The 24,382-nt window shown below is 40.9% G+C and overlaps 1 protein-coding gene across 7 annotated transcripts in view; it reads right to left on the bottom strand.

Moving 5' to 3' along the window:
- Nucleotides 1-24,382, bottom strand: part of KTN1 (kinectin 1) — a 215,428-nt gene that overhangs the window by 38,331 nt on the left and 152,715 nt on the right. For 5 of the 7 annotated variants that reach the window (XM_067463085.1, XM_067463084.1, XM_067463087.1 and 2 more), the window contains 12 exons: nt 21,245-21,279; nt 20,080-20,170; nt 18,996-19,064; nt 17,652-17,689; nt 14,304-14,394; nt 14,077-14,145; nt 9,912-9,949; nt 8,978-9,068; nt 8,817-8,885; nt 6,747-6,784; nt 3,327-3,417; nt 3,175-3,243 (listed from right to left, as the gene is read on the bottom strand). In XM_067463085.1, coding sequence (XP_067319186.1) covers nt 3,175-3,243; nt 3,327-3,417; nt 6,747-6,784; nt 8,817-8,885; nt 8,978-9,068; nt 9,912-9,949; nt 14,077-14,145; nt 14,304-14,394; nt 17,652-17,689; nt 18,996-19,064; nt 20,080-20,170; nt 21,245-21,279 — 789 coding nt within the window. The remainder of the gene's footprint in view (nt 1-3,174; nt 3,244-3,326; nt 3,418-6,746; nt 6,785-8,816; nt 8,886-8,977; nt 9,069-9,911; nt 9,950-14,076; nt 14,146-14,303; nt 14,395-17,651; nt 17,690-18,995; nt 19,065-20,079; nt 20,171-21,244; nt 21,280-24,382) is intronic. The other 2 variants (XM_067463082.1, XM_067463088.1) reach the window with 1 other exon arrangement.

The raw sequence follows: 24,382 nt of genomic DNA, 5'->3' as shown, positions 1-24,382 counted from the left end.
CATTGAAAAAATCAGCAATCTCAAGCTAAATACAAATGACATACTGATCAGCTTCGATGTGGTGTCTCTATTTACCATGGTCCCAGTTGCAGACACCATGGCACTCATCAACCAGAGGTTCCCAGAAGACATCACGGCGCTGTTTCACCATTGCCTCACCACCAGCTATTTTCAGTGGGACAATGAATTCTACGAACAGAAAGATGGAGTAGCTATGGGGAGCCCTCTCAGCCCAGTCATAGCTAACTTCTACATGGAACAATTTGAAAAACAAGCTCTTGAAACAGCAACACTTTCACCATTTGGAGCCATGGAGAAGAAGAACTCAACAGGTTCCTGGAACATCTGAACAGCATCCACCCTAACATCCAGTTCACTATGGAAAAAGAAAAGGAAGGAAGACTGCCTTTTCTAGATGTCCTAGTCATCCGTAAACCAGATCAACAATTGGGTCACACCGTTTACAGAAAACCCACACACACAGATAGATATCTACATAAAAACTCCAACCATCACCCAAGTCAAAAAAGAAGCACAATTAAAGCCTTGGCAGACCGTGCAAAAAGAATCTGTGAACCCCACCTCCTCCAAGATGAACTGGACTACCTCAACTGGGCTCTCCAGGCCAATGGATATTCCACCTCAGACAGCAGAAGAGCTGAAAGACCAAGAACAAGCCACAAGAGTAAAGATGAAGATCTACCCAGAGGAAAAGTGTTCCTGCCATACATCAAGGGAACCACTGACCGCATAGGAAAGCTGATGAGGAAACACAACATACAAACAATCTACAAACCCACCAAGAAAATCCAACAAATGCTACGTTCAGCAAAGGACAAGAGGGATCCTCTCACCTCTGCAGGAGTCTACCGTATACCATGCAGCTGTGGACAAGTCTACATAGGGACCACCAAACGAAGTGCCCAGACACGCATCAAGGAACATGAAAGGCACTGCAGACTACTCCAACCAGAGAAATCAGCCATAGCAGAGCACCTGATGAACCAACCTGGACACAGCATTTTATTTGAGAACACAAAAATGCTGGACCACTCTCACAACCACCATGTCAGACTACACAGAGAAGCCATTGAAATCCACAAACATGTGGACAATTTCAACAGAAAGGAAGAAACCATGAAAATGAACAAAATCTGGCTACCAGTATTAAAAAATTCTAAAATTAAAACAGCAGAGAGAAAAACAGACAGGGACATCTAAGCACCTTTCATTAAGAGTTTGCTCCAGGCACAGTCAGCCCATTGTATGCTAATCAAGGTGGTCAGTTGAAAAGATTCACACCTAGCCCAACTTACAAAAGCCTTTTGTCTCACCCTGGTCAGTCCACAGATATATAAACCCCTTTTTTCCCAGCTCCAGCAGACCTCACCCTCTGAGGATGCTTGCCATAGATGCAGGCGAAACGTCAGGAGAAATGCCTCTAGAACATGGCCATATAGCCCGAAAAAACCCACAAGAACTGAGTGATTCCGGCCATGAAAGCCTTCGACAATACTTTGGAGCCTTTGCTCTGCGTCCTAGTCTCCAAGGAAGCAGAAAACAAGCTTGCTCCCTCTTCCTGTGGCTTCCTCTTACATATTTATACATGGTCCTCATCATGTATCCTCTCAGCCTTCTCTTCTTCAGGCTAAACATGCCCAGCTCCATAAGCCGTTCCTCATAGGGCTTGTTCTCCAGACCCTTGATCGTTTTAGTCGCCCTCTTCTGGACACTTCCCAAGTGTCTAGGATTGTGTGATGTATCGGTGAATAATGTGTATAGATCCCAGCAGGGTGGCCTTTTGCAGCTGACGAATGGTAATTTTGTCAGCGCCGATTGTTTTTAAGTGCAGGCCAAGGTCTTTAGGTACTGCACCCAGTATGTTGATCACCACTGGGACCACCTTTACTGGCTTGTACCAGAGTCTATGCAGTTCGAACTATAAATCCTTGTATTGTGTTCAGAATGCTCTTTGATTGTAGATGAACAATAAATCCCAGCAACTAAAACTCCCAAATGACAAATTCAAAACCTCCCTCTACAACCGCACCGTTATTCAAGTTTAGGCATATCGGGTATTTGTGCCAAATTTGGTCCAGCGAATGAAAATACATCCTGAATATCAGATATTTACATTACAATTCATACAGTTGTGAAGTAGCAACAAAAATAATGTTGTGGTTGGGGGTCACTTCAATATGAGGAACTGTATTAAGGGGTCGCAGCATCAGGAAGGTTGAGAACCACTGCTCTAGCTAAACAAACAATTTCACAATTTTATTGTATTGTTTTATATTTGCCTTTCTTTCTGTGTGTGTGTTTATACATTTTAGATTGCATGCCTTTGGCAGGCTGGTTGTGTTTTTGTTGTAAATTGCACTGTACATTGCACTGTACATTGATGGTAAAACGGTATAGTAGTAGTATTTTTTTTTCTTAAAGAAGACAGGATTTTGGCCTGCATCAATAGGAGCCTAGTGCCTAGGTCTAGGGAAGTCATGCTACCCCTCTATTACGCTTTGATTAGACCACACCTGGAATATTGTGTCCAATTCTGGGCACCACAATTCAAGAGAGATATTGACAAGCTGGAATGTGTCCAGAGGAGGGCGACTAAAATGATCAAGGGTCTGGAGAACAAGCCCTATGAGGAGCGGCTTAAGGAGCTGGGCATGTTTAGCCTGAAGAAGAGAAGGCTGAGAGGAGATATGATAGCCATGTATAAATATGTGAGAGGAAGCCATAGAGAGGGGGGAGCAAGCTTGTTTTCTGCTTCCTTGGAGACTAGGACGTGGAGCAATGGCTTCAAACTACAAGAGAGGAGATTCCATCTGAACATGAGGAGGAACTTCCTGGCTATGAGAGCCGTTCAGCAGTGGAACTCTCTGCCCCGGAGTGTGGTGGAGGCTCCTTCTTTGGAAGCTTTTAAACAGAGGCTGGATGGCCATCTGTCGGGGGTGATTTGAATGCAATATTCCGGCTTCTTGGCAGGGGGTTGGACTGGATGGCCCATGAGGTCTCCTCCAACTCTTTGATTCTATGATTCTAGGATACAATCAAGGAAATGTAGAGCAAGTCAACTGATTTTACTTCCTAGCCACTGACAATGATTTTACACCGTTCTCCTTTCCCTCTTCTCCCCTCAGCTTAAAATCAGCAACCAGGAGAAAATACCTGCTCGTTGTTTCCTTGATTCCTTTCCTGAATTTGTGCTCTCAGTAACTGGTTCTCTTCCTGTACTACCTGTAAGAGAGGAGCAGAGTTATACCCAAATGCCCAGCTCATAATATTAGAGCCTCCCGTTCTTAAGACCGTTAAAACATCACCTGCAATTCTTTTCTGTGCTGAGCAACTTCTTTTCCCCTCTCGTCTAATAAGGCCTCCATCTTTTGTACTTCTTCTTGCTTCCCCTTCAGTCTGTATGGACACAGTTTTAAAAGTTATTTATGAGTATTTCATGAACAGAAGAGAAATTTATTCTCGTTACGTACGTGTTTATCCTACTATAGTTTATGTCAGTACTATTTAGAGTGGCGATTAATAGAAAGTATCCAAAACAATGGCTGAGCATCACCAGGAATTTTCCAGGAAAGAAACAAACAATTTTATTTTTTAGTATTATAGCAGTATTTAATATATTTATGGGTTCATAATTCGGAAAACATAATAAAAATGTCATACAGTTCTTTCACAAGTGTCATTATCAATCTCAACATTACCTTCATTGAGTCACATATTACAACATAGAAACATTAAAGCAAGTTGTATTGTCAAAGGCTTTCATGGCTGGAATCACTGAGTTGTAGGTTTTTTTGCGCTATATGGCCATGTCCTAGAGGCATTCTCTCCTGACGTTTCGCCTGCATCTATGGCAAGCATCCTCAGAGGTAGTGAGAACTACCTCTGAGGATGCTTGCCATAGATGCAGGTGAAACGTCAGGAGAGAATGCCTCCAGAATATGGCCATATAGCTCCCCCCCCCCCCAAATCTACAACAACCCATTAAAGCAAGTTCTCTGGCCATCTCTTGGGGGTGCTTTGAATGTAATTTTCCTGCTTTTCCTGCTTCTTGGCAGGGGATAGGACTGGATGGCCCATGAGGTCTCTTCCAACTCTATGATTCTAAATTGTAAAAAAACTATGTGATGGAGCAAATATGAGGTCATTTTTTAGTTTGGAACTCAAGCATAAGCCAAGTTTTTCAGCCCTTTTTTAAGACTGAGAAAGCCCCCCTCGGTTTATGCAGTTATTAATTATTTTACTTTGTTGTTGTTGTTGTTGTTGTTGTTGTTACATTTGGTATTTTTTCTCTTTATTATTATTCTTATATTTATTATCTTATTCTATTTCTTATTATTACATTTATTATTTTACTCTATTATTATTACATTTATTGTTTTACTCTATTATTATTTGAAACACAACAAGATGAGTCCACAGTAGACACGATCACTCTGCTGGCTGCTGTATTGGATCACATGTCGGACACTTCCCACTGTGTGATGTATCGGCGAATAATGTGTGCAGATCCCAGTAAGGTGGCCTTCTGCAGCTGGCAGATGGTAATTTTGTCAGTGCCAATTGTGTTTAAGTGCAGGCCAAGGTCTTTAGGCACTGCACCCAGTGTGCTGATCACCACTGGGACCACCTTGACTGGCTTGTGCCAGAGTCTTTGCAGTTCGATCTTTTAAGTCCGATGTGTGATCCAGTACAACAGCCAGCAGAGTGGCCTTGTTTGCTGTGTACTAATCTTGTTGGGTTTCAAATATTAGTAATAATAATAATACTCTATTTTTATTATTATTATATTTATTATTTTACTCTATTATTATTACTATTATTATTATTACATTTATTATTATACTCTATTATTACTGTTATTATTACATTTCCATTATTTTACTCTATCATTATTATTATTACTATTATTATTACATTTCCATTATTTTTCCCTATTATTATTATTATTATTATTATCACATTTATTATTTTACTCTATTATTACTGTTATTATTACATTTCCATTATTTTACTCTATTATTATTATTACATTTATTATTATACTCTATTATTACTGTTATTATTACATTTCCATTATTTTACTCTATCATCACCATTATTATTATTATTACATTTATTATTATATTCTATTATTACTGTTATTATTACATTTCCATTATTTTACTCTATCATTATTATTATTATTATTACATTTATTATTTTACTCTATTATTACTGTTATTATTACATTTCCATTATTTTACTCTATTATTATTATTATTATTACATTTATTATTTTACTCTATTATTACTGTTATTATTACATTTCCATTATTTTACTCTATCATCATCATCATCATCATCATCATTATTATTACATTTATTATTTTACTCTATTATTATTATTATTATTATTATTACATTTATTATTATACTCTATTATTACTGTTATTATTACATTTCCATTATTTTACTCTATCATAACCATTATTATTATTATTACATTTATTATTTTACTCTATTATTACTGTTATTATTACATTTCCATTATTTTACTCTATTATTATTATTATTATTATTATTATTACATTTATTATTTTACTCTATTATTATTAGAATGGTATGAAGGCAGAAAAAGGTTAGAATTATGGTTTTATCAGAGTTGGACAGTTGGACAGTCTTATCTTAAATTATAGTTTTATGTCAATATTCAAAAACATTTAGCCTACTGATGCCTTAATTAATGTAATTTTATTTATATCCACAGTAGAGTCTTGGTTATCCAACATAATCGGGCCAGCAGAAAGTTGGGTAACCAAATATGTTGGATAATAGGGAGGTATCAAGGAAAAGCCTATTAAGTCCTCGCCTTCCTACCTCCTCCAGGCCCCACTTAGCAAAGGCCGCTCTCACTCACTCACTCACCCACTCTCCCTTTGTCTTTGCCACTGGGACAAGGAGCCAAGGCCCGGAGGAGGCAGGAAGGGGAGGCCAGGCTCCTGGTTCTGCCACCATCTTTGCCCGGTGAGTGAGCGAGTAAGAGGGGGCGGGTGAGTGACCGAACGAGCGAGATCACCCATCCTCCCTTGCTTGCTTTTGGAGGGGGGGTAGGGGCATCGGATAATACAGAATGTCGGATGAGCTGAGGTCGGATAACCAAGACTCTACTGTATTTTTATTTTGAAATTTACCAGTAGCTGCTGCCTTTCCCACCCTCGTCTTATACTCAAGTCAATACGTTTTCCCAGTTTTTGTGGTAAAATTAGGTGCCTCGGCTTATATTCGGGTCGACTTATACTCGAGTATATACAGTATATTTTTCTTTAAAAATCCAGTGAGTCTTAATTTTGCAGGACTTTTGTACTGATGCCTAGTTTGAGGGGAAAGAATGGTTGCAAATCCATTGGGCCGGAGAATCCCCAAGCCATGTTAGTGCTTCCAAGCTCTGATTTCAAGATGTCAAGGCAATTATTTAGTATTTCAACAGATCTTCAAAAAAGTAGTCTTTGGAATACAGAAAGCTACACAGATACACCATTCTCTCTCATACGCAGACTGAGCTCTGATTTGAAGATGTCAAGGCAATTATTTAGTATTTCAACAGGTCTTTAGAATACAGAAAGCTACACAGATGAGATACACCTTTCTCTCTCACACGCAGACTGCAAAAACAACAGCTCAAAAGTCTCGCACAAACGTAAAAGAGAAATAATAGTGAAGAGTGGCGCTCCACCTGGTTTACTTACAGAGCTTCAAGGTCCTTGACTGAGGAACCAACAGAAACCTAACAGGGAAGAGACATGAGGAATATGAATACAACAGTATATCAACGATCTTCTAGCAATTTCATGGCTGATCAGATAATTCGACTGGCAGCTTCTCTAGAACAGTGATTCTCAAACCTTTTCAGTCATGGACTCCTTCAGAAGACATTTATTTTCTGCAGAACACTAATTCTATTCCTAATTTGTTTAATCAAACTATGTATTATGGATCATTTTACACGAATTCAAGTATGTTTCTTAAACGTCTATAACAGGCATGGGCAAACTTTAACCCTCCAGGTGTTTTGGACTTCAACAGTTCAAGCTCAAGTTGGGGTAAGTTCCCAACTATCAGCCCAGCTTCTGTCCACTTAGCAGTTCGAAAATAGCAATGTGAGTAGATAAATAGGTACTGCTTTGGTGAGGATATAATAAAAAGTGCCCATGTGGACATGCCGGCGATTCGATCAGGAGAGCGACTAAGGACAACAAAAGCTCATTGGCATGGAAGATAGTGCAACAGCACCTCCTGTGGCTGGAGTTGAGCACAGCCTCCAGATGCCGGAGATGGAAAAAGATGGGAAGCCTTTACCTCTGTTTATGTACTGTCTGTTTTGTTAATTGTATAACGGCATCAAATGTTTGATATATATGTGTACTGTAATCCGCCTTGAGATAGGGCAGAATATAAATAAAGTATATCATAATTATTATTAAATAAAGTATATTAAAGAGGTTAGTGTGTTTATGCTTATTGATGTTTGATTTTGCTTGTTTTTCGATGCATATTTTAACCTGTTTTGTTGGGCATGTCCCTTTGTAAGCCGCCCCGAGTCCCTTCAGGGAGATGGAGGCAGGGTATAAAAATAAAGTTGTTGTTGTTGTTGTTGTTGTTATTCTGACACAAAAACACGGTATGCCACAGCAAACGAGATCTATATGCTTGATTTCGTATCACAAAATCACAAGTCGAACACTTCCCAAGCGTCTAGAAGGCCTGATGGAGAGTGCACAATAAATAATTAAGTTTAAATTTAGATTCAGGACTGTGTGATGTATTTTTGAATGATGCGTGCAGATCCAAGTAAGGTGGCCTTTTGCAGTTGATAGATTATGATTTTGTCAATGTTTATTGTTTCCAAAGGCTGGCTGAGATCTTTTAGCATGACACCCAGTGTGCCGATGACCACTGGGACCACCTGTACTGGTTTATGCCAGAGCCTTTGCAGTTCGATTTTGAGGTCTTAATAACAGCTGAGTTTTTCCTGTTGTTTTTCCTCAATGCGACTGTCACCTGGTATGGCGACAACAATAATCCAAACTTTTTTCTTTTCCACAATCCTGATGTCTGGTGTATTGTGTTCCAAAACTTTGTCAGTCTGGATTTGAAAGTCCCACAATATTTTTGCATGTTCATTTTCTACAACCTTTGCAGGTTTATGATCCCACCAGTTCTTTACTACTGACAGGTGGTACTTGTGACATAAGTTTCAATGAATCATTTGGGCCACAGAGCTGTGCCTCTGTTTGTAGTCCGTTTGTGCGATTTTCTTACAGCAGCTGAGGAAATGATCAATGGTTTCATCGTAAATAATAATGTTGTTGTTGTTGTTGTTGTTGTTGTTGTTGTTATTATTGTAGTAGTAGTAGTAGTAGTAGTAGTGGTAGTAGTAGCAGCATAAACTTTCATAGACAAAGTCTACTCCCTTAGATGGAATGATACTGCATGCTGATAGTACAGACTAACATTGCTATGTCTTTAAATTCTACTCTGACTTGAATAGGAGCAACTTAGCCTCCCTACATTTAGCAAAATTGACAATATGTTCTTTCTATCTTACATTATTTATCTGTGAGTTTCTATAAAAACAGAGAGGGGCAAGGGCACACCCAAAATGTTGTGATTTGCTATGTTCCTGCAGCAAACGTTATGTACTTCTCACAGACTCAGAATGGCTGAGGACCCTGCACTTAACACAGCACGATAAAATTCTTTCTGCTACATTAAATAACTTGTGAAAGCCACAAAGCAAAATGTAAAAGTTCTCCCACCTGTTCAGAGTTCAACTGTTCAAGTTCTTTGACTTTGTTGTTCAAATGCTGCAATGTATCCTGTTGACCCTTTGGGAATTGGGGAAAAAAATCACATCAAACACCAAGGTCCTGCATTTTGTAATGAAGGAGAGTTTTTTCCAAGTGGCATTAGACTCTACCTGAAGCCGCTCTCCTTTCTTGGCAAGTTCGTTCTCCTTTTCTTTCAAAGACACCTCCAGGCTTCTCACCTGTTCCTCTTTCCCCTTCAGTCTGCAGGAGGGAACACAAGGAACATAAATGATTCAGCATGGAAAAAGAAAATGAAGAAAAACTGTCTTTTTTAGATGTCCTCGTCACCCACAAATCCAATCAACAATTGGGGCACACCGTTTATAGGAAACCACACCACTATGCCACACTGGCTCTCATCCAGCAACTCTAAGACCCTCTCTAACTGGAAATGCCAAGGGTTAAACCTGAGACCTTCTGCATGAAAGAACTGCCTATGATTCTGACAAATTAAGAACCAAATGAAAAAGCTATTTGTTAAAACATATTCTGTATTAGCCAAATCAGGCATGGGCCAACTCCGCCATCCATCACTCCCCATCCTTGCACTGCTGCCCAATTTGTTTCTGAAATCTCCCAATCCTTTCAGACTCACATGGTGTCCTTCATTAGAGGAAAATAGCAACTTAACTTAACCAGCAAAGATCTCAAAGTTGACTTATGTTTGTTACTGAAACCATATCTGCCTGAGATTGACTTGACTACCGAACCAAAATCAGAAAGTGAAGTTAGGTTCAAGGGTTCTACCATCTCGGATCACGCCAAAATGTTTTGAATTGCAATTTATTATTTTAACCTGAACTCCCACTGAAGGGAAGTGGGATATAAATAAAAGAAAAAGAGGAGGAAGGAGAAGACAAATAAACATATACACTAATGGTTCTCAACCTGTGGGCCCACAGCTTGAGAATCACTGACATACACAGATAAAACTGTAGAAATAATTTAGAATGACTGCAAAGTTTGAGTCAACTAGAAACATGAATGTTGTAAACAGAAAATAAATGGCAAATAACTACAATTCAGATTAGCAGCAGTACTTACAAACTCTGAAGCTCTTTGACTTCTTGGGCAACTGATATCTACAGAAAAAGCACACAATATTGGTATACATGTTTATAGTTACTTTGAAAAGAAGCACAAAATAATTGCAAGTAGCAACTACATAAACAGATCAGATTTCAGGAAGCCAATGATATGTGTGTGCACGCGCGCATGAGTGTGTAAATGAAATGTTTGTATTTCTAGAAGCAGCTAGTGTGGTATAAAATTCCATCTACTCCATACAGAAGAGTGCTTTCATTCACTAAGTTACCATTTATAAAGCTCTTTTTGTTGTAAGCAGCCTTGATTGAAAATACCAGTAAACAGTTTTAAAATATATCAAAATCAGCAAAGCCTTCTCTCCTTATTCCCTTTCCACGTTCCATAAGCATGAGAGCTGTTGTTCTTCCACTCTCTTAGCCAGTTGGCCCTCCAGGTGTTTTGGACTTCAACTCCCACAATTCCCAACAGCCTCAGGCCCCTTCCTTTTGCCCCTCAGTCACTTAAAGTATTACACTTGAAGCCCATCAGTAGTGAAACCAATATGGAAGAGTTAGGAAAAACGATCTGTGGTTAATAAGTAATCCCCGAAGCAAAGGAATGGAAGGAAAAAGGAAGAGGGGCCGACCAAGGGCAAGATGGATGGACGGCATCCTTGAAGTGACTGGTTTGACTCTGAAGGAGCTGGGGGAGGTGACGGCCGACAGGGAGCTCTGGCGTGGGCTGGTCCATGAGGTCACGAAGAGTCGGAAACGACTTAGCAAATGAACAACAACAAAGCAAAGAAATGAAATGCTACCTCCTAATCCAAGTGTATTATTTTCAGCACCGAAAGTCAGAAATATGTAGTGAGATGACATTCCCAGAATTGATTTTGATATATCTGAAATGCTTTGAATTAGAAGTTAGCGCTTTCTTAATTTTGGAGCACCTCTATTTGCATATACGTACATACTGGGATTATCTTGGAGATGCAAATGAAATTCATTTATATTTCAAATGCACCATATATATATATATATATATATAGAGAGAGAGAGAGAGAGAGAGAGAGAGAGAGGGGGGGAGTCTGAAAGTAAATGTATGTAAAATATTTTTAATTATTTGATATATGAACCAAGGTAGGTTCATATGACATTGCAGTTGACAGATCGTGATTTTGTCAATGTTTATTGTTTCCAAATGCCGGCTGAGGTCTTTTGGCACTGCACCCAGTGTGCCAATTACCACTGGGATCACCTAGACTGGTTTATGCCAAAGCCTTTGCAATTATTATTATTATTATTATTATTATTATTATTATATGATCATTTTTTAAAACTGCACCTTAAAATATCAACAGATATAAAATATATAAGAGTTTGATGTTCAACATATTTTTTAAGTCATGACAATGTATTTAAAAGTTAGACTTTGTGTCAAAGTCTATTACTGCCATGAATAGAAGGTGATATCAGGAAGTCATTGAGCTAAACATTAGCCAATTAAGAGATACATCACAAATGAAACAAAACAGTGCTAAAGAAGAAAGCACACCTTCTTTGATTTGAGTGAGTCACATTTATTACAGCAGGCATCATCTTAGAAGAATTGCCTTTCAGGGGATGGGAACATTATTTCTGGAGAACAGCTAACAGAGTGCTCCATCCAATCTGGACAGTATCTAATCATACTAATTGGGAAATTCTGGGAGCTCTAGCCATGGGATATCATATATACTCATGTGTTAAGTCCAAAGCAGGATAGGTCAAGGGTTATTCCAGGTAAAAGAGACAGTGCCACCACCGATGAGGAAGTCAACCATTCCTGCCCACCATTTCTGACATTTTCCTACCCAAGCACCCTAAAAGGCCAGAAGTGGTACCATAGAAGAGAGAAAATTGAGTGGTTCTGTCTTCTTTGAGCTTCTCCTAAGCTGGTTAAGTTCTTGCCTTTTGCCACATTATTCTGAGAAAGCATATGAATGAAAATAAGAGTTAAGGTATGATGAGGGGAAAAGAGGGGATTTTGGATCAGGATTCTATCTGGAATGATGTGTCTGTGTCTGGTCAGAAAGAAATGACTTCAGAACAGGGAGGAGATGGAGATACTGAGGCATCTGAGGATAGGGAAGACCTTTTCCCTGGTCGTTCCTTGGCAACGGAAGATAAGGAGATGGAAGAGAATGATCTTTCCCCTGGGAAAACATCTGAGGTCAGTAGGAGTAGGAGACTCGATCTCTGGGAAGAGGGAGTCAGATTAAGGAGACCACAGAGACGCTGTGAGAAATCCTTGAAACAGATAAGAGGTCAAAGGCATGACTTCATGGCTTGTGGACCTTAAGGTGTTGCTTATAGAAAGGGTCAGAGCAGGCAACACTGTGTTCCCGTGTACACCTTGGATCTATGTCCAAGATCTTTTGGAAAGTCTTATGTTCATGTTCATGGATTCATGCTCTGGAAGAAGATCTGTGTTCTTGGTTATGGATTTATGCAGTAGCTTTTCCAAGCACAATTTTTTCCCCTGTGTATGACACTACATATTGTTTCTAATATGTGAACTTTTCATATTTACTTGCTGTTGTGGTTTAGCCAGAGACTGAAGATGTTCTGTCAGATGTTGTGCGGAATGATGGGCTTTCCAATGTGGAAAATGTTTCGATTCCTGGTTTTTTCATGTACCTTGTCACTTTTGAACAGAACTTTGATGTTTGGATTCTTGCCTTTTGAGAACATTTTGCCTTTTGCTTTTTGGACACTGCTTTTTACATTGCCTCTTGCCTTTTTATATTTGCTTTCTGCAATAAACTTTTCAGTTAGTATTACTGGACTCTTGTGTGGTACTTGGGTGCAAAGGTGACTTCAGGCCAGAGTGCAACACTTGCAAAATAAATATAACTTTTAAAATGTAGAGGTCACTGACCTAATAGCTGAATATACCTGTAGTGAAATCATACCTTTGCTTCGTAGGCCGCAGCCTGGGAGTCAGTGAGCAGGCCTCCATGTTGGGAGGGCAGCTCAGGATAGCTGACATTTTGGTAAGGCAGAGAGGCAAGGGGAGGAGTCAGCTAACTCCTGATTGGCTCAGACCCCTAGGGGAGGAGTTGAAGGAGTGTGTAAAAAGGCTGTACTTTCTGTCAGAGAGGGAGAAGAATGATTTGATCTTAGAGAGAGATGGTTTTGATCTAAGAGGGAGAAGAGGGATTTGATCTGAAAGAGATAGGATTAGGATTTTCAGGCAGGGAGAAGAGAGGGAGAAGAGAGTTTCTGAGTGAGTTAGAATTAGACTGGGAGGGAATAATAGAGGGCAAGTGCTTCAGGGTACTTTGGCTTTGACAGTCAAAGAGAAGGTTTGTTGACTTGTATTTGGAGAGAATACAAGTGGGTTTATTTCCCTACAGTGCAGAGTAGCCTAGAAGGAACCTAGTTACTCTCGCAGGCAGCCAGGGCGGCTGGTCTGAGAAACACACTGTTACTTGTTATAGAATAGTGTGAGGAAAGTAACTCACGTCAAAGAAAAGTTACTCTTTCTTAAGCAACCATTTATTTTATAAGTCTGTGCCTCAGAAACCAACTACGCATATGTACCACTCAATAATGAGTTGTCTGTTTCAAATATTTCAATAAACCTGTTCTCTAGTTTACTTTTAATCTGCCTCAGCCTTGTTTTGTTATATAAAGCCAGATTTAGTCAGCCTCTACATCTCTGCAGTCCAGTCACAAGAAAGGGAGCCCAGAAAGAAGAACCGGTGTATAGGGACACTTTACCTCAAGTATATCATCTAGTTAATTCCTCAATCAGAAGTTTGAGGTGGTGGCAGCAGACCTACCATATACACACACTTTTCCCTCTCATCACTTGTAACACCCTCACATATTCCTGTCACACAGGAGCAATAAGAGACCCTGATCTCTTAACTCCCTTTACAACACCCCTTTTAAATCAAGCAACATGCTTTTTAGTTGGTATCAAACTGCATGTGTTAATAAAGTGCTATAATCCTAGAAGCTTCCTTTTGCTGTGAAATGCTTGGCTCAATGGCCATAGATGGAAAAGCCAAGCTTCTAACAGTGCCCTGGTCACAGCAGACTGGGAAAGGAGCAGCACACACTGCGAGGAGAGAGATTCTGCCAGCCAAAGGCCCACTGCAAGCTTCCTCCCAGCTTCTAGCTTAATATCACTTTACCTGCGAGTCTTTTTCAAGCTTGGCCTTTCCTACTTCTTCATTCAGAGCCTCTATTTCCTGTGTTAATGCCTTTTCAATGACAAAACAGACAGAATTGGGCAATGGAGACAATCACACAAAATGGAAACAGTGGGTGCAAAAACAAGTAATTACTACTAAAAAAAAAGTGAAGCAGGGTCAAAGACACACATGTGGGAAGGTGAGCATACAACAAGTCTCAAACTTACCATGACTGTTTTTTCCTTGGTAGCAACTTTAAGGACTTCAGCCTGAAGCAACTCCTCCACAGATTTGATCTTTCCATCCTTTTCGCTGATTCTTTGGGAGAGAAAGGAGGGAACGGGGCAAGAAGTGAAAGACGGTGCTTGGTACAGAATTCTCTTTAGAGTCCATTGAGGCTGTATTCCAAATTAGCTCTACTATTCTATTTGCTCAAACTATATCAGAACTGATTTTTGAGCTTAGAAATGGTTTATAACTGGAAAAAATACATAAATATCAGTTGAAGGAGTCTACAACACATCTAAAGTGTAAACTGGGGAATGCTCTGCTAATAAATAAACAAACCATTGTTGCAAGCAGAGCTATTCTTTCCAGTTGAAAAACAATACCTTTCTCTTTTCTAGCATCTTCACATCTCATCTTATGGATAATGAGCTAATTCAGATAATACAGCATGGATCCCATAATTGAGTTTATAAGACCAAATCCAATCTTTCCCCAGATTTCTGTGACCTCTCAATGCATCTCACTCCCTTGTGACTGGATTGGTTGTAGATTAGCTATAGCATGTAGCAATTATTACTCTTAAGGTGGCACAACGGGTGTCAGGTTTTACAATGTATTGTAATGTAATATAGCTGAGTCATGCACTGCTAATGGGCTTCTATTGGAAATGCTGAGTCATGCATTAACTGTATATAGAACTTCATTTGGGGAATGTGTTCTGGCCTAGTCCAGGTGGTTGTGAATGATGTAATCCTGGGTCTGAGTTAAGTTAATGAGTTGAGAACCACTCAGAGATTGCTATGTGTAATTGTATAGAACTGTATATAAGGAAGTCATGTACAGTGTATACTTCTCCTTGTGCTGTGATGTTGTTCGTCGAAGGCTATATGTAATTAAAGAACTTGTCTGCTAAGACAAGATATAACTGTATGCTGTGGTAAGTTTGTAATATCATCTAGACTGGGGGAAAGACAATGGTAAAACTGACAATGGCCGGGCATGTGCTCAAGTGTCTGTAAAAGGTTCCAGAGTGACTGCAGGCTGTGAGAACAGTTGACTGAAAATACTGTGCAGGAAGAAGCTACTGGAAAGCGCTAAAGTTGTGCAACTGATCTGCTGCTGAATTGTGAAGTTAATCTCAACAACGGCTTAAACCGTTGAACTGTTGAATCTGCTGACCTAAAGGTTGGCTGTTCAAAGCTGCGGGTCGAGGCGTGCTCCCACTGTTAGCCCTAGCTCCTGCCAACCTAGCAGTTTGAAAACATGTAAATGTGAGTAGATCAATAGGTACCGCTTCGATTGGAAGTTCTGTTGCTTACTACATCTGCTTGCCACCTCAGAAGGAGAAGGAGGAAATCCTGCTGCTACTCTCCCCCTCCCAAGCCAGCTAAGAGGAGGAAGGGGTCTGAGGAAGAGACTTTAAAAACAACTGTCTTCTGGCTGTTGCTTACTACGTCTGCCTGCCACCTCAGGAGGAGAAGGAGGAAATCCTGCTGCTACTCTCCCCCTCCCAAGCCAGCTAAGAGGAGGAAGGGGACTGAGGAAGGGACTTTAAAAATGGCTGCTTCCTGGCTGTTGCTTACTACATCTGCCTGCCACCTCAGGAGGAGAAGGAGGAAATCCTGCTGCTACTCTCCCCCTCCCAAGCCAACTAAGAGGAGGAAGGGGACTGAGGAAGGGACTTTAAAAACACCTGCCTCCTGGCTGTTGCTTACTACATCTGCCTGCCACCTCAGGAGGAGAAGGAGGAAATCCTACTGCTACTCTCCCCCTCCCAAGCCAGCTAAGAGGAGGAAGGGGACTGAGGAAGAGACTTTAAAAACACCTGTCTTCTGGCTGTTGCTTACTACATCTGCCTGCCACCTCAGGAGGAGAAGGAGGAAATCCTGCTGCTACTCTCCCCCTCCCAAGCCAGCTAAGAGAAGGAAGGGGTCTGAGGAAGAGACTTTAAAAACAACTGTCTTCTGGCTGTTGCTTACTACATCTGCCTGCCACCTCAGGAGGAGGAGGGGGAAATCCTGCTGCTACTCTCCCCCTCCCAAGCCAGCTATGAGGAGGAAGGGGACTGAGGAAGGGACTTTAAAAATGGCTGCTTCCTGGCTGTTGCTTACTACATCTGCCTGCCACCTCAGGAGGAGAAGGAAGAAATCCTGCTGTTACTCTCCCCCTCCCAAGCCAGCTAAGAGGAGGAAGGGGACTGAGGAAGAGACTTTAAAAACACCTGCCTCCTAATTGTTGCTTACTACATCTGCCTGCCACCTCAGAAGGAGAAGGAGGAAATCCTGCTGCTACTCTCCCTCTCCCAAGCCAGCTAAGAGGAGGAAGGGGACTGAGGAAGAGACTTTAAAAACACATGTCTCCTGGCTGTTGCTTATTATTTCTGTTGTGGATTTATATTGTATTTAATGTTTTTATGTGCATTGTGATGTTATGTATTTTTGCCTGTAAACCGCCTTGAGTCGCCGGAAGGCTGAGAAAGGTGGCATACAAATACAGTAAGTAAGTAAGTAAGTAATAAAGGTGCCCATACAGCCATGCCAGAAAACACGACCAGGAGGTGTCTAAGGACAACAGGCTCCATGGCTTGGAAATGGAACAAGAGCACCTCCTCATGGCCAGGACCGCCTCCAGAAATCCGGAGATGAAAGAGGAAGCCTTTATCTTTCTTCTGTGTATTTGTATGTCATTGCTATTCCATTGTATTAAAGGCATTGAATGTTTGCTTATTGGCGTTTATTGTAATCCGCTCTGACTTCCCTCAGGCAGATAGAGCGGAATATAAATCAAGTGTTGTTGTTGTTATTATTAATAGTAATATTATTACTATTATTATTATATTAGAATTAATTATCAACAAGCTTCCACAGTTGATTTAGCTGACTAAATTTCAGAACTATAATTATGATTAAGCATCGTTCAGATGACAGACTAAAGTGCAAGTGTTTTAAAGGGGAAGGGGATGCTCCTGCTCTCCTCTCCATCAGAATGACGGGAGGAGGAAGAAAAAGGTAAATTCCTCTGCTGGCCTGTAACAAATTAAGTTACTCTGTTGTAATTAGCCTGATGAACACTATTTTGACAATAGCTGGAATCTCACCCATGGCTTATATTGTTTTGCTAAGCACTGCCATTTCTGCTATGCTAGAAATGCTGCAACTGCAATACTATGTGCCTAGGGCTACCCCGCGTAATGTTGTGGGTATGATGCTGGACTCTGTGAACATCTTCATAAACCGCAATCTCAGTCTAAGTTCTAAGTGGGTCACATAGACCTTAGAAAAGAATTACCATGTATATATTAGAGTGCATTAGAATTGAAGAAGAAGAAAACTGTAGCTGCTACTTACACTTTTTGCAACTCTTCAACCAAAGATGCAAAGGAAATCTTGGGGAGACACAAAAGAAAGAGAACACCAGGTCAACCTATATTTCTGCTTGCCATTCCTTTTCAAGTCAAATGCATTTGAAGATGATGGAACGGCTGTAGGCCATCTTTCTAACTGGAGAGTTTCATCTATGCTGATGATCGTGCCATTACCGCTCAAGCAGGGAGCTTTGAGATGGTTGAACAGAAGCTCTCCAAAGCTCTAGGTGCTCTTACTGCCTATTACAGGGAAAACCAACTGATCCCTAATCCATCTAAAACACAGACATGTGCCTTTCACCTTAAGAACAGACAAGCATCCCGAGCTCTGAGGATTACCTGGGAAGGAATCCCACTGGAGCATTGCAGCGCACCCAAATACCTGGGAGTCACTCTGGACTGTGCTCTTACCTACAAGAAGCATTGCCTGAACATCAAGCAAAAAGTGGGCGCTAGAAACAATATCATACGAAAGCTGACTGGCACAACCTGGGGATCACAACCAGACACAGTGAAGACATCTGCCCTTGCGCTGTGCTACCCTGACTGTCAGAACTGTTTAGCAGTGGAACTCTCAGCCCCGGAGTGTGATGGGGGCTCCTTCCTTCTTTGGAGGCTTTTAAATAGAGGCTGGATGGCCATCTGTTGGGAGTGCTTTGAATGCGATTTACCTGCTTCTTGGCAGAATGGGGTTGGACTGGATGGCCCACGAGGTCTCTTCCAACTCTAGGAGTCTAGGAGTCTATGATTCTAATATTATCAAAGCTTTATTCCAAACCAACAATGTGCATATGTGAAATGACACAATTAGCTTAGTCTTGCACACAGAGACAAAAACACTCCTTCAAATGCATCCAGGGATTATTGCTTATCCTTCACCAGACTCTATATTCTTTATTTTGAGGGCCAGGATCTCATTTTTTTTTTCCTTGGCTCAAGACCATTTGTGTTGTTAACTCCAAATATATTACTACTTGTATTATTTACCCTAAATATCTTATTGCTACCTCATACTGAAAGTCAGTGTTTTTCCAGCACTCCTTTACCACTCTCCCAACGTCAATAAAAGTTACAAAAAAACACATACATCTGGACAGAGAACAAAGAAGGAAAAGAGGATTAGACCAATCGGGGAGAAAAATAATCATCAGACGATTGGTTCAAAGTGGTATGTGCCTGTAGAGCTGAGAAGTATCAAATATAGCAGTAACTTGATAATGTAGGAATTGAGTCTTTTCCTTTCAAATCCTCCAACTGGTCTAATTATAATGACCAATCTGGCATAATTATAATGACCAATCTGGCATAATTATAATGACCAACATACCTGTTCTGTCTGCACCCTCCGCAGGCCTTCAAGTTCATTTTTCAAGGATGTGTTCTCTGTTCTCAGTACCTTCAAAAAACATAAATGTGTTTAGAATTACATTAGTTCTCACAGAAGGGAAAATAGTCTTTGAACACTTTGAACAACGCTGTCAAAAATGGTGCTCCTGATAAACATGCTTCAGACCAGGCCTGTAGCCAGGATTTTGATTCGGGGGGGGGGGGGGGGGGGAGGGGGGGCTGAGGTTTTTATCAGGTGGGGTTTTGGGGGGGCTGAGTTTCGGGGGGGGGGGGGGCTGCGTCTGAGTGAAAGAGGGTCTACCCTAGCAAACCTTTTGTATCATTACCCCAATACCCCCATGCATATGGGATATATTGAGTATGGTGATCAGATCATGATATGAATAAACATAACAGTTTAAATAATGCACCAATAAGGCCTTTTCGCGAACCACCATGAGAATTTCAGGGGGGGGGGGTGAAGCCCCTCAAGCCCCCCCCCCCCCCCCCCCGCTACATGCCTGCTTCAGACAGCATTCTTATTTGGGTTGTATATATTACTCACTGAGTTAAAGCCAACACTAGTCTGATTCAGAACAGACTCACTAAAAAGGATGGGGTTCATCATTACTAACTTAAGGTACACTTATTTCATTAGGTCTACTCTAAATAGAGCTACCTGGTATGGAAACGCACATATTAAGCACAGGTATATGCTACTGAATTAGGAAGCGCTACTGTGTGCATGAAGCCCCAAAAGTGTCTTTCCCTTTTAAACTTCACGTAAGTAGTGCTCATGAGTGCGTATACATGCATCGTCTTATGGGAATACTATGGATTTCATAGGGTTTTCTTAGGGTATCTTCAGAGACGTTTTGCCCCTCAGTTTCCTCCCCTGAAATACAGCCTACAGCACCCGGTATTCAATGGTGGTCTCCCAGCCAAGTACAAATGCTTCTAGAACATGGCCATATAGCCCAAAAAATCTTCAACAACCCAGTGATTCCAGCCATGAAAACCTTCAACAATACAAGGATTATAATATTTTCATGGATGAGACATGTGCGACTTTGATAGAAATTTACCTTAAGCTCATCTTCCTTATTTGCCATTTCTATGAGCCCAGTTTCAAGGAGTTCTTCAACTGTCTTTATTTTGTCATTTTTTTCTGTGATGCTAGGAAAGGAAAATATATATATATATCAAGAACTTCATCTCTAAATCTTCATCCGGTGGCACAATGGGTTAAATCCTTGTGCTGGCAGGACTGCCGACCGAAAGATAGGAGGTTCGAATCTGGGGAGCAGGGTGAGCTCCCGTCTGTCAGCTCAAGCTTCTCATGCGGGGACATGAGGGAAGCCTCCCACAGGATGGTAAAAATACGGGCATCCCGTATTTATTTATTTATTTATTTATTTATTTATTTATTCTCACCCTGCAGGGGACTCAGGGCGGATTACAATGTACATATACATGGCAAACATTCGATGCCATAGACACACAACATATATAGACAGACACTCAGAGGCTATTTAACATTCCAGCTTCTGGCCATCAGGGGAGCTGTCGCTTCCTCATTCTTTGCATACTTCCTGGAGATTTTTCATGGCCTTGTAAATCAGTTAAATTAGTTTCCCCACATAAGTGGTACCTAAATTTCCTACTTGACAGATGCAAGTGTCTTTTGGGTTGCAAAGGTCGACAACAAGCTACACAATTTTGGTCGGGAGCTCACTCCAACCCGGGCTGGCTTCGAACTCATGACCTTTCGGTTAGTAGTGATCTTAATGCAGCTGACTCCCAGCCAGCTGCGCCACAGTCCCGGCGCAGTCCCGTAGGCAACGTCCTTGCAGACGGCTAACTCTCTCGCACCAGAAACAACTTGAAGTTTCTCAAGTCGCTCCTGACACACACACACACAAAAATCTCTAAACCAGCTGTTACAACCCAAAGCACACTACTCTAGCAACAAGTATATCCTGTAGAAATTGCGGATGCTTGTTAAAAGGTAATGCCTTGAACCAAGCAAGCAAAGATCTCTTGGATGAAATCTTTATAACATGAGCGGCCAGAAATGAAAACCACAATACCACCACCGCACCCCCATGCCAAATGTGTGTGTGATTTGCCCTGGTGATTTCTGCATGGCAGAATGGGGTTAGACTGGATGACCCTTGGGATTTCTTTCAAGACTAGGTTTCTATTCAGACAGCAATGTAAAATATAGTCCTCAGTTTGCTCATCTCTTACCTTTGTTCCATTTGCTCCAATAAATCCTTGTCAGCCTACAGAGCAGGAGAGAGAGAGAACAATTGTTAGCTTGCGCTTTAGTAAATACGATTAACACCATTGGATCTATTATTATTATTATTATTATTATTATTATTATTATTATTATTTTTATTTGTACCCCGCTAGCATCTCCCAAGGGATTCGATGCGGCTTACAACAGGCCGGAGCCCAACACAATACAACAATACAATACATAGCAAATAAAACAGTTAAAGCAGAAAACAATAACAATAGCAGTACAACAGGACATTTTAAAAAACTGAGCCGGCTGGAGTAGGGTACAGGATTAAAAAGTGCTGAAATGTCAGAGGGATATGGGATTAAAATATAAGTGCAGTGTGTGGTGAGGGTGATCTTGACTCTACTAAAGTGCTTCTGGGCTTTGGTAGTGGGGTTCCTAATCTGAGAAGGCACGTTGGAACAGCCAGGTTTTCAGGTTCTTTCTGAAAATCGCCAAAGTAGGGGCCTGTCTGAGATCTTTCGGGAGGGCATTCCAGAGGCGGGGGGCCACCATAGAGAAGGCCCTGTCCCGCGTCCCCACCAAACGCGCCTGCGACGCGGGCGGGATCACGAGCAGGGCCTCTCCTGATGACCGGAGTGAGCGTGTGGGTTCGTAGACGGTGATGCGGTCACGCAGGTAGGGTGGTAGGGGTTCTAATTGCTTGCACCTGTGTCAAACATCAGCCAACTCACTCTCCCAAAGAGAGAATATGCCCAATACCCTGAAATTCTCATGATAGTGTTTTCTCTAAAATTGAGAAAAAAATTAAAGCAAATGCAATATAGTTAAAGCCAGAAAAAAAACGGGGGGACGGGGGGACGGACGGGACTTTTTTTAGCAAATCATGTAGAGTAGTTCAATATCACAACAACATTTTTAATACAGTCCAAAGACCCTTATTGCTCCATAAAAGGTATAAGACACAAGGTATGCAAGGTTAGTAAGACCAAAAATAGCCAAAAAATATTTTTTTTAATTTGAAAAATTTGGGGATGGGTTTTGAACCCCTACCCCCCCCCCCCCCCCCCCGGGCTACAGACCTGGTTAAAGCACACAGAAGGCCTACATTTAAAAAGGAATGAAACTATTGATAATATATAATATAATATAAAAATATTTATATTCCGCCCTATCTCCCCAAGGGGACTCAGGGAAGATTCGAACAAACAAAAAAGCAAACATTCAATGCCTCAATAACAATAAGTACAAGTGTAATAACCCAGACATCTGTAACTTAGATAAAAACATAATCTATTGGAAATTATAATTAACATAAAAAGTGAACATAAGAACATAAGACAAAAGCCAACGAAGGTTCAAAAATGTATGTGTGTTGATAACATGACAAACAATTTAAAATTTACCATTACAATCATATATAGTGTTTAAAAACAATACAATTAAAACAGTGGTGCCACCTTGTTTTAGAAAGATCCAGTTTTCCAAACCCTATCCAAATAAGATCCTGCTAATTGAGCAGGACTCTACTACAGCTTGATCATCCCTTACTCTGAAATTCAAAATTGTGGGTTGCTGAGATAGTCACCCATTTGCTTTGTGGTGGTTCAGTGTACACAGTTTTAGCGCCAGCCTTGGATAAACAGAAATCCAGAATTCAAGAAAGAGCACTGTTTTCTTTTGCATCCAGCAACCTATACTTATCCATGCTACGCTTTTCCAACTCCTTGTTCTCACTCCCCACTCAAGCAGCTATCTAACAACCTGTCTTCCTATATATACTGTATGCAGGACTGTATACAATACAGCCTACTGTAAGTACTGCATGTAGTACACAGACTAAACAAAAAGATGCTCTTGCACGCTGCATTTTCCTCCCAATTGACTTGGTGCCATATTTTTATTAGTCTACATACTGCACAGTATAGAAGTGGTGTCACTATGTGATTATATAGTAACGCATTAGCGTTATTCATGCTTATATATTGGGTTCCACTTTTCAACAATTTCTGTTCATTAACAGTGCTGAAATCTAGTCATATAAGGGGAACATGCCTATAACTGTAAGTGATATGTAAGGAAAAACGAGACCAAAGACAGGCAATGAACTTTGCATACAAGGCCAGATATTACAAATTTTCCTTATTTATTAATCGTGTCAGGAGTAACCAGACAGTTGTATTACATTTTTAACCAAACAAACAGATAGACAAACAAAACACAAAGTTTGCAAGCTTGGTAGTTGATTAAAAGTCCTTTGACCAGTAGCTGGCCACTTGGAGTGCCTCTGGTGATGCCGCAGGAAAGGGTGGAAGGAAAGGGTGGAAGTAAGTGAGGGAAGGAGGAAGGTAAATGAGAAGGAAGGGAGGGAGGGAGGGAGGGAGGGAGGGAAGGATAAAGGAAAGAGAGAAGGAAGGAGGGATAAAAGGGAAGGAAGAAAGGAAAACGAGGGAGAGAGGGAGAAAAGAGGGAAAGAAGGATGAAAGGGTGTAAGGGAAGGATGGAAAGAGAAAGAGGAAGGGAAATCAGAGCATCATCATCCTTCAAACTACAAGAGAGGAGATTCCATCTGAACATGAGGAAGAACTTCCTGACTGTGAGAGCCGTTCAGCAGTGGAACTCTCTGCCCCGGAGTGTGGTGGAGGCTCCTTCTTTGGAAGCTTTTAAGCAGAGGCTGGATGGCCATCTGTCAGGGGTGATTTGAATGCAATATTCCTGCTTCTTGGCAGGGGGTTGGACTGGATGGCCCATGAGGTCTCTTCCAATTCTTTGATTCTATGATTCTATGATTCTATGATTCCTCTCCTTCAGGAGGAGGGTGAAGACATGGTTATGGGACCAGGCCTTTGGGCAACCAGGCAATTAAATAAGACAATCAGACGAGTAAGACCAGCTGGATTGATGAAGTGGAATTAAAAAACAGATCTATGAGATAGTGAACTCTGACAATGTAGGAGGAGGAATTGGGTTTGTATTGGTTTTATTGGGATAATGCATGAATTGTTGGTAATTGTGAATTTGTTGTAGTTTTGTGATGATTGTTTTGTGATGCAGGCATCTAATCGTGCCTTTGCTGTTGTAAGCCGCCCTGGGTCCCCTTCGGGGTGAGAAGGGTGGGGTAAAAGAACCCCAAATAA

The sequence above is a fragment of the Anolis sagrei genome, chromosome 1, assembly GCF_037176765.1.
Source record: "Anolis sagrei isolate rAnoSag1 chromosome 1, rAnoSag1.mat, whole genome shotgun sequence".
In the NCBI taxonomy this organism is placed as follows: domain Eukaryota; kingdom Metazoa; phylum Chordata; class Lepidosauria; order Squamata; family Dactyloidae; genus Anolis; species Anolis sagrei.
Note: the sequence above shows the minus strand (reverse complement) of the source record. Positions and strands in the feature narration are given on the sequence as shown.